Consider the following 10847-nt stretch of genomic DNA (forward strand, 5'->3'; position numbering starts at 1 on the left):
AAGAAATGTGTAAGTGAACTCCTAGGCACAGCTTAAGTTATAGAAAAAAGGTTTTTACATTTTTAAATACACAACAATATGCAGTTTTTTTGTTTTTTTTACCAAATGTAATTTCAACATTTTACATCACATCTCCAGAAATGTCAGTGTGAGGGCTTAACTTTAGATATCCAACTTTGCCCAGTTGTTTTGCTGTTATTATTTTGTCAGAGGAAACATTTCAGCAGCAAGCTTTCCTCCAGCTTCCATCCATCCATTTTCCAACCCGCTGAATCCGAACACAGGGTCACGGGGGTCTGCTGGAGCCAATCCCAGCCAACACAGGGCACAAGGCAGGAACCAATCCCGGGCAGGGTGCCAACCCACCGCAGGACACACACAAACACACCCACACACCAAGCACACACTAGGGCCAATTTAGAATCGCCAATCCACCTAATCTGCATGTCTTTGGACTGTGGGAGGAAACTGGAGCGCCCGGAGGAAACCCACGCAGACACGGGGAGAACATGCAAACTCCACGCAGGGTGGACCCGGGAAGCGAACCCAGGTCTCCTAACTGCGAGGCAGCAGTGCTACCACTGCGCCACCGTGCCGCCCTTCCTCCAGCTTTTTAATGCTAAATATACAGTATGAACTAGGTTCACTCATTTTCCTTTGTAGAGTTGAAATAAGACTTTTCCAGCAGCACAGTGGCAGGTTGGAGCTCTCCAACACTGCACCCCTTATTGTTAAACTGCAATCAAGCACAAAAGCAACTCTTCACACTTATCTTAAAGGTTCTTTTTTATTAAGTGTTCAAGTTAAGGAATGAAATTGGGTGGTAAGGAGTGGTACGATGGAACACAAGGGTAAGGGTTTGAAATCACATGCCCAACTACTGCTGATGCAGACTTTACATATTCTCCTCAAGTGCATATGGGTTTTTCTCAAAATATTAAAATGTTTTTCTCCCAAGTTCCATATATGTGCAATTTAGGTTTACTGGCAACTCAGAATTGGCCCAGTGTGAGGGTGAGTTTATTTTGTGATACACTGGCCTCCAGAACCCTGAAATACATAAAACGGTCATAGAAAAGGGTTGGGTAAATAAGTAAAATATCAAAATGGATGTGTCATACTAAATGCTGCAGCTTCACAGCTCCAACTTCCTGATCAATCAATGTACAAGCAAGGTTTTCTCGTTCTTCCAGTACTTAGGTGGATTTTATTGGTACTTGGAAGACATGCACATGAAGTTAATTGGAAGCTCTAAACTGACCTGATATGAATGAATGTGTGTGCATATGTATGCATCTTAATGGCCTACAATTGCGTTCAGGACTAATGTCTCTCTTGCACCCAATTCTGCTAAGATATGCTTTGGCTTCCTGTGGTTCTGAACTTCAAGTCAAATGTTTAAAGAACAAATAACTGTCATGGATTAAATATTAGGATCATATACTTCTCTTTTTCAGGTAAAGTATACATTTTTATTCCACACATGTACTCATGTAATTAGAAAATTCTGTAATTGCCTTTAACTAAGATCTTGTCACAATGCTCTGCACCTGTAATCAGTGAAGGACTGTGGTGTAGTGAGTCCACAGCTCATGTCAAAAAGGCCAAATTCTAAATAAATAATCGCCATACTCGCAGCTTAGTGAGGGGGCATGGTATGTGTGGCGGGAGCAGTTCCCCGGTGATGCGGATGGTCCTCACTTAAGTGCATAGGTGAGGAGTCATCCGCATCCGTAATTGGTGCCGGGAGCTGCTAATTACCACATCTGATCCACGTCCCCGTAATAAATAGAAGCACGAGATGGCTAGGGAGGAGGAAAAAAGAAAAGGAAAAGACGTATGGAGATTAGAAGTAGAAGAAGGCAGGAAGCAGCAAGGAGAAGCCTATGCGTAATTGAGCGAATGTGCTCTCTGTGGAGAGACAGGCACCTGGACAGTGAGCCTTCGTGGGGTGTTTGGCCGGCACCCTGGGAGCAATTGGTAGTGGTTGCTCCTGCTGAGCATTTTGAAGGAGGATGGCTCGTCGCGCAAGGCCAAGAAGGCAGCGGGAGTCTGGACTTGAGTGCCCTGGTCGCTGGGGAGCCCAAATCGTGGTTAAGTGAGGCCTATCGGAACCAGGGATCAGTGAGACGACCAGACCAGCAGGAGAAGGCAGGGAGAAGGTCAGCTGCAGGTAGGGTGGCTCCCCTGGTGCATAATCTGGACGGGAGAAGCAGGGGAGTCACCAATAGCAGAAAGGCACCGGGCTAATTTGTTTAAAGAGACAGCTTCCAGCCATTGTTTTAACCTCATTGTTTTTTAAAAGATTTTTTTTTCTAATGGATTTTAACCTCCACTTTCACCTATTTTATGTTTTATTTATTTAATGATGAATTTTTGAGACACTGCACTCATTTATTTGAACACTGTTTTGTTTTGTTGTTTTTAATAAAAGCACTTTGAACTTTTTCCACCATCCCCTTGCTTTGTTGTGCTTCACTGTCCAGCTCATCAGTGACATTACCGATGGTGTCAGGTTCAGAGCTCCCAGAAGCTGAATGGCAGCATGGAGTAGAGCCCGCATCGTCAGAAGGACACTACAGAAAAATAAGCTGAATTAAATTCAGTTGAAAATAAGCAGGCTTAACTTTATGATATTTATGAAAATCTATGTTGAAACCCTGTATACTAACATTAACAATCCAATGAGAATCCTGTCATTATTGCTATATTGTATATATATTATGTCCCTGGTTGCCATATAAATCTTGTACCTGATTGACTAATAGACAAGAAATTGTTGGTTATTTGCAGACAATTTAAGGGAAAAGGAAAAGTTGTCACATGAAACCTTTTAACTCATTGCATAAATCACGTCAGTCAGCACAAATTCCAAGGCCACAACCCAGTTATGAACTTTAAAGTTCCAAAGCACAAAGTTACAATAATTACTCAAAATGCCCACTAGAAAGCAAAGCTGTCAGTCCCTCTTTTTCACACAAAATTAAGCAACAAAGAAACTTTATAAAGAAAAAGATTTATTGTGAACTAGCAAAATACCCGCGCTTCTCAGAGGAGAAGTAGAGTGTTAAAGAGAGTTATGAAAAAGAAAAGGAAACATTTTAAAAATAACATAACATGATTGTCAATGTAATTGTGTTGTCATTGTTATGAGTTTTGCTGTCATATATATATATATATATATATATATATATATATATATATATATATATATATATATATATATATACATACACAGACACACATAAACATATATATACATATACATATATACATATATATACATATCTACATATACACATATATATACATATACAGATACACATACACATATCAATACATATATACACATACATATACACACATACACACACATACACATATACATATATACATACACATACATATATATATACACACATACATACATACATATATATATATATATATATATATATATATATATATATATATATATATATATATATATACACACACCCACACACACAGACACACATATATATACATATATATTTTCATATCTACACATATATATACATATCTACATATATATATATATATATATATATATAAACATATAAACATACATACATTCACTTATATATATATATATGCGTTTCTATAAACTTAATTTAAACTTACGGTTTACAGATGCGTCACTCGCTCGCTTCTTGTTTCGCTGCCTTCTCAATTGTTCAGTCAGTTCATGTGAGCTACTCTCTTGTGTGATGTTGCGATGTCCACGGCTTTATTTAATGTTAGCTAAGACCCGGCACTTAAAAGTTTCTCGCTACAGCAATTTTAACTCTGTTTCAAAGTGATCCAAAGTCTCGTTTATACCTCGTGTCTTCTCATTAAACTTGTATCTCGTGAATATGGTATTGCAAATGGCAGGAGGAGCGTTTCTATAAACTTAATTTAAACTTATGGTTTACATATGCATCACTCGCTCGCTTCTTATTGTTTCGCTGCCTTCTCAATTGTCTAATGAATGTTTTCTTCAGCGCTCTTTTTGGCTGTTCCTTGTTTTCAGTTCACGTGATTACGTAGGAGGTTTCAAAGTGATCCAAAGTCTCATTTATACCTCGTGTCTTCTCATTAAACTTGTATCTCGCGAATATGGTATTGCAAACGGCAGGGGGAGCGTTTCTATAAACTTAATTTAAACTTACGGTTTACATATGCGTCACTCGCTCGCTTCTTATTGTTTTGCTGCCTTCTCAATTGTGTAATGAATGTTTTCTTGAGCGCTCTTTGTGGCTGTTCCTTGTTTTCAGTTCACGTGATTACGTAGGAGGCGTGATGACGCGATACGCGACTCCGCCTCCCACGACCATCGAGCTGCACTCCATTACAGTATATGGACAAAAAAGAGGTTCCAGTTATGACCATTACGTGTACAATTTCGAAATGTAACCTGCCTAACTTTTGTAAGTAAGCTGTAAGGGATGAGCCTGCCAAATTTCAGCCTTCCACCTACACGGGAAGTTGGAGAATTAGTGATGAGTGAGTGAGTGAGTGAGTGAGTGAGTGAGTGAGTGAGTGAGTGAGTGAGTGAGTGAGTGAGTGAGTGAGTGAGTGAGTGAGTGAGTGAGTGAGTGAGTGAGTGAGTGAGCGAGTGAGTGAGTGAGTCATTGAGGGCTTTGCCTTTTATTAGTATAGATAAAGTTCAGTTGAACAAAAATTATCTCTGAGGTACACAAAGGCGCATGAGGTAATACCCTCAAAATAGGCAATCCCAATGTCAAACATAGTCCTAATACAAAATCAAATAATGGTATATAAAAAAAAAACAAAACAGAGCACAGAGGTAAAAAAAAACAGTAATCACAAAAAAGCATTGAAATAACCTTGGAGATCTCATCACACCATGAGCAAATTCACAATAAACCACAAGGAACTGGGGTTAACCCTACCTTTACAGGGCTGAGGGCAGTCCCGTGATGGTGATAGGCTCTTGGGGGACCACCCACAAAACAGATAAAACAAGAAAACATGCTTAAACATGAATAAACTAATTAATCAACAATATTAGCATACATAATGAACAAAATACATATAAAAACAACATTTGATTGAGGCAGGGGAAGAACCCTGGCCAAAATACTGTACAACAGTACCCTAACAACAAAACTTACAAAATGGCAGCGCTCGTAAAAATCACGATACCATTGAAAAAGACTCAAAAATTCCTAAATATTTGAAAACAACATTTTAGGAAGAAAACAAGGTCAGAAATTAAATCTGTGCACCCAAAAATATGATTGTTGATAAAGAACAGAAAATAGGCTCATAAAAACTTATAAAAAATTAAGAATATAAATCAGAACACAAACATTGAATTTAGTCATGAAAAAATCTATGAAGACTGTGATTTCAAATTTGGAAAGGGCACTGGTCTATGGCAATTACAGAATAGTGCGGGTGGCAACATTTCCTACTACATGTCTGTGGCATTGGTTGAAGTTTCACCTCTGGACTTTTGGTTCTTTTATTACTGAACTGATTAATGTTTCATATAAAAAAGTAGGCCAAAGAATTGTTATCTGTATTAGCTAGGTGATATGAGTGCTCACAAATGTATTGTTTACAAGTATGAAATTATCATGCAAAAAATACAGTAGTGTCCTGCATTGTTCTAAAAAATTGCATTTACACCATTCAGTGTTTACTTCTATTTATTAAGATGTGCATTTATTTTATCATTTTAATGTCTGCGAAGCATAATAATATCCGATGATTTATTTAGAAATTTTCATTGCCCTCTTTTTATTTTTTTGTAACTTAGAATAATATTTATATATAAAATTGTTCTTTATAAGTCCACATGTCTGACTTGATCCTGCACAATTACGTAGGTAATCATTTTAGTTTATAAGTACAGTGGTATTATTCAATCATTTTTTTCTACTCCTATCCAAATTGCTCGCAAAGTGAAGGTCTTAATACTGCATTTACCTTGAATAGCACACTGACTACATTTCATATTGTTTCTTATTTCAAGTTTAATGCCATTGATCGACATATTATTTTTTATTGCAGGGAAGCGCGTTTGTGCAGGTGAGGGTCTGGCCAAGATGGAGCTCTTCTTGTTTTTCTCCACCCTCCTACAGAACTTCTCATTCCAACCAACAGAGGAGCCTGACAAAATCAGTCTGACACCAAATTCCAAGTCGTTTTTTAAACTTCCCGTGCCATATACATTTTTTGCCATCCCAAGATAGCAAGACAGGGATATTTGAACACAGAGGTACTTTAATTAAACAGCAGATTAAACAAGCAAGAAGCAGATACTCAATATTAAAGAAAATCCTTGATTTTAACCTCTTTTTAATTATTTGATCAGCTTCTTCAACCACATTCTTTTGGCACTTATGTTTCTTTATATTTTAATTTCGTTTTTTAAAATATTGGTGCTCACTTTTTTAATGTACTGTAAAAAGAGTGAGAGTAAGTTTTCATAAGTAGCAAAAAATAAGAGGTTTTGCAGTTTGGATTATCATCTCTTCGTCTCTCTGCTTATTTCCAATTAAAAGACAATCCTTAAACCTACCTTTGTCAGGCTGGATTCTGTAGAGCAACACTAGTGGGCCACACACTTGCCTCACATGCAGCAGCTTTGATTCTTGTTGGAATCTGAAAATTTCAGCATGTCTTGCTACAAAAGTCTTTGAGTTTTATAGCGCCTATAGGTGAGAAACATTAGTATTCAGTAAATTCAGAATCAGCATTCATGAGTTTCCAATTATCTAGGTTTAATTGTCAGACTGGTGATTTGGAGTGTGGATTTTTTAAGTTCTGTTCTTGTCTGTACTGGTTTAGGTTGAGTTTGAAAGTATCAGGCCTGCTTCTCCTTGAGAATTTCAACTTGAGAATATTTGATCACCTGTGTTGCCACAAGAACTTGGTGGCATAGTGGTTCAGTGGTATTCATTTATTAATGCCATGTCTAAAGAGTACTAACATGGAAAGCAAAGTTCAGATTAAATTTTTGACCATATGCTTTGAACAGAATATGGTTTTTAGCAAAAAAAACTTTACAGATCATACCTTTAAAATAAATTTTGTGCAAAATTTGTGATCAGCAATACTGTTGACTGTGAAATTTCCTTTTAATTTAACAAAAGTAATCACTGATATTAAATTGTAATGTAATCAAAATCTACAGAAAGCATTAACAGCATCCAGTCATCGGTATTATGTACCATTTTATAAAACACATTAGCCAACTTGTGATTTTGGCAATTTATGGGAAAGAAGAAAAATATTTTTTAAAAGATGGCCTCCCAAAATGTGGCATGGAAAGATGATACCTTATTTTTACTGACAATATAATGCAAAAACAATATGGTTATATAGACCGAATCCATTATTGTTGAATCTTCTCAGGTGCATTTTTTAAATCTTTGGGTCAACTGCATAGGGAAACAATTACAGATAAACTGCAGGTGAGCTGCCTTAAGTTTGCAAATCTGTGGTTTGTGAAGGCTTTGTATACATTTTATAATAATAATAATAATACATTTTATTTATATAGGGCCTTTCCCATGCTCAAGGCACTTACAAAATATAATAAAGAACGGTAGCGCATAAAGTATATAGCATTGTAATTAACCAGATAAATAAATAAAGAAGATTACGACAGTGAATTCTGAAAAAAAAACAGACAACATAATTGCTGGTCTAGCAAACACACGCAGATTACTTTAGCATCTTGACAGAGAAGTAAACTGAGAGAAGGGTAATAAAGTCAGGTAGAGCTAAAAGCCTTCCTTTGAGTTGTTTTTTAAAAGAATTCATGAAGTCAGCTGACCTGATTAATTTCGGTAGGTCATTCCAGAGTCTGGGTGCTATACAGCTGAAGGCCCTGTCACCCATGGAGTGTAGATTAGTGTGGGGCACAACAAGATTGCCAGAATCAGAAGAACTTAGTGGGCAGGCAGGCACATAGTGATGGAGAAGGTCACTGATGTAGTTCGGCGCGAGGTTATTTAAGGCTTTGTAGGTTTAAGATTTTATATTCGATTCTGTAAGACACAGGGAGCCAGTGAAGACGGAGCAGGATGGGTGTGATGTGCTCGCTGCTACTGGTTTGAGTAAGGACTCTTGCAGCTGAGTTTTGAATAAGCTGGAGCTGTGATATAAGATTAGAAGGGGCACCTGCCAGTAGGGAATTACAATAATCGATGCGGGATGTAATAAAAGCATGGACAAGTTTCTCAGCATTAGAGAAGGAGAGGAAGGAGCGAACATGGGATATGTTACGGAGGTGAAAGTAAGAAAGTTTCTTAATGTAATTTATGTGGGCGTGATAAGAGAGGGAGGAATCAAAAATGACACCAAGATTTTTTACAGTAGAGGCAGGTCTGATGAGATCACCACCAAGATTGACTGGTAAGGAGCTCATTTTATTAAGTTGCACTTTAGTCCCAATTTGCAGGAGTTCAGTGTTGTTGCAATTTAATTTTAAAGAGTTCTGCTCCATCCAGGTTTTAATTTCACTAAGGCAGGTTGTGAGCTGAGAAATCTCTGATGAAGTTCCACTTTTAACATTGAAGCAGAGTTGAGTATCATCTGCATAAAAATGATAACCCAGTCCATAGCTATGTATAATATGGCCAAGGGGAAGCATGTAAATACTGTACAGAAAAGCAGAGGACCGAGGACACAGCCTTGAGGGACTCCTTGTGTGACCGGCGCTGTGCTGGATCTGCTGTTGCCAAGACTAACAAACTCTTGCCTATCAGTCAGATAGGACTTGAACCACTGGAGGGCAGTGCCAGAGATACCCAGCATGTTCTCCATTCTGGACAGTAGAATGTCATGTCTGACAGTGTCAAATGCTGCACTGAGGTCTAACAGAATTAATATGCTGGTTTGTCCAGAGTCTGCTGCCATAAGCAAATCATTGGTTACCCATAGCAGAGCAGTTTCACAGCTGTGCCGTGCCCTGAAACCAGACTGAAAGGGTTCCATCAAATTATTAGAGGTTAGGTAATTGGTGAGTTGGGAATCTACAACACGCTCAAGAACTTTTGACAGGAAAGGTAAGTGGGAAATAGGCCGGAAATTGTTAAGATTGTCAGCATCAAGACCAGACTTTTTTAACATTGGGATTACAGAAGCAATTTTAAAAGTGAGCGGCACAGAGCCAGTGTCAAGGGATGAGTTTATTATTGTTGTAACAGTCGGGATTATGGCATGAAGGCAGGATTTAAGTAGTGTGGTGGGGATGGGGTCCAGGACACAAGTAGTCGGCCTCATCTTACAAAGCAGGTTATTAACAAACGCAGATGTGACTGGTGAGAACTTTTAAGAAAAAAAAAAAAAAATTATCCTGCTATTTGTGCTAAACAAAATGTCATGTTATTAATAGATACTTTAGAAGCAGATAGGTGATTTGAAAATGTCCAGTACTACAAAATTAAAACCACTTCCCATTAACTAAATAATAAAATATAGCAACCATTACAATTTCTGAGTTGTATTCTGCAATAAAATGACAGACGTGACTCTATTCTGACATCACCTCAATATTTAGAAAATTCTACCATTTATTATTTGCTTTTTTTCTTTTTAAATTAATGGTATGCATATTTTCATATTGCCTGCCATGACAAGAACAGATTACATTCCAACAACACTAATAATAATTCTCAGACTGGTTAAACACAGGGACACAGATGCAGCAAAATAAAGTTAAATGAGTGACATGGCAAGAGGACTGCAGCCCTAGTCTTTGACTGTACTGCTAAATGTTGATTTCTTTTTTAATTTTTAATTCAAACTATCTCTCAAATGGGTTTACAATAAAACTTGTTTTTAAAAGCCACTGTCATGGATCTCCTCTGTTCACTACCAGCTATGACTTTATTGATAACACTCTTATATTTGTTTCTTACACAATAAAAAATTCTCTACAGTTCTCTCACTGGAAAACTGCCATCGTACATTGATAGGGTGTATGATATTGTATTGTTCACATATTTTGGTGAAGATATGGTAATTAGGAATCATGAGTGATCTTTGATTTATTGATTTTTTCTGTTTATATTGGGGTAGTCCGTTTATCTAGTGACCTTAATATGAATAATTAAGGCACATAGAGCTGCATGAGAAGAAATTCTAATTGTGCTGTCACCATCAGTGTAAACCACCCATTTGTTTGTCAGATTAAAAATTGAGTTACTCTTTCCAGACTTTATTTATAATGTTGGTAAATAGTATTTTTGATCACTCATGTGACACAAAATTAGCCTTTTTAGAAAAAAGTAAAATGCAAAACAAAAAGAAAAAGAGAGAAAGACTGCCAATACAGTCCATTTGCTATTGTGATGTATGGTGTATTATGGGAAATCTTAAATGTTAGTTTTACCTATTTAGTTTAGAAAAGTAAAGCTTTATTTAATTTTTATTAAAGAGAAGAACATGTAACAGTAACACATAAATTAGTATTATTGTATCTTTTCCTCTTGTCTCTTTCTGACAAAAAAAGCAATGGGGATGAATGGCAAAATATGTTAAATGTGGTTTATTATTAATTCCTGTTGTTTTTCAATAAATAGTATAGCTTTTAATATTTCACCACTTTGCAGCAAACGTCAAACTAATTTACAATAGTTTTGGTTATAATGTGTTACACATGTGCGCATAGGAGGCAGCTAAAGGGCTCAGAAAAGGGTAATTCTATGTCGGACCAGGAGGTGGCAGAGTGCACTAACCATTTCTCTCTTTCTTACTTCTGGTTCCAGGCCTGATGACATCACTTCCCTTACTCGGCTTGTTGTCACAAGTCAGTTCTGTTCTGGACTCAACTCTGTAAAGAG

The 10847-nt window shown here is 37.1% G+C and overlaps 1 protein-coding gene across 7 annotated transcripts in view; it reads left to right on the forward strand.

Annotated features, from left to right (window-relative positions):
• Positions 1 to 9854, forward strand: part of LOC114648110 (cytochrome P450 2C8-like) — a 96662-nt gene extending 86808 nt beyond the window's left edge. For 6 of the 7 annotated variants that reach the window (XM_051918850.1, XM_051918842.1, XM_051918851.1 and 3 more), the window contains one exon: positions 6064 to 9854. In XM_051918850.1, coding sequence (XP_051774810.1) covers positions 6064 to 6245 — 182 coding nt within the window. In that variant the 3' untranslated portion in view covers positions 6246 to 9854. The remainder of the gene's footprint in view (positions 1 to 6063) is intronic. The other variant, XM_051918853.1, reaches the window with a different exon arrangement.
• Positions 9855 to 10847: the final 993 nt, after the last annotated feature.

The sequence above is a fragment of the Erpetoichthys calabaricus genome, chromosome 1, assembly GCF_900747795.2.
Source record: "Erpetoichthys calabaricus chromosome 1, fErpCal1.3, whole genome shotgun sequence".
Taxonomy (NCBI): Eukaryota; Metazoa; Chordata; class Cladistia; order Polypteriformes; family Polypteridae; genus Erpetoichthys; species Erpetoichthys calabaricus.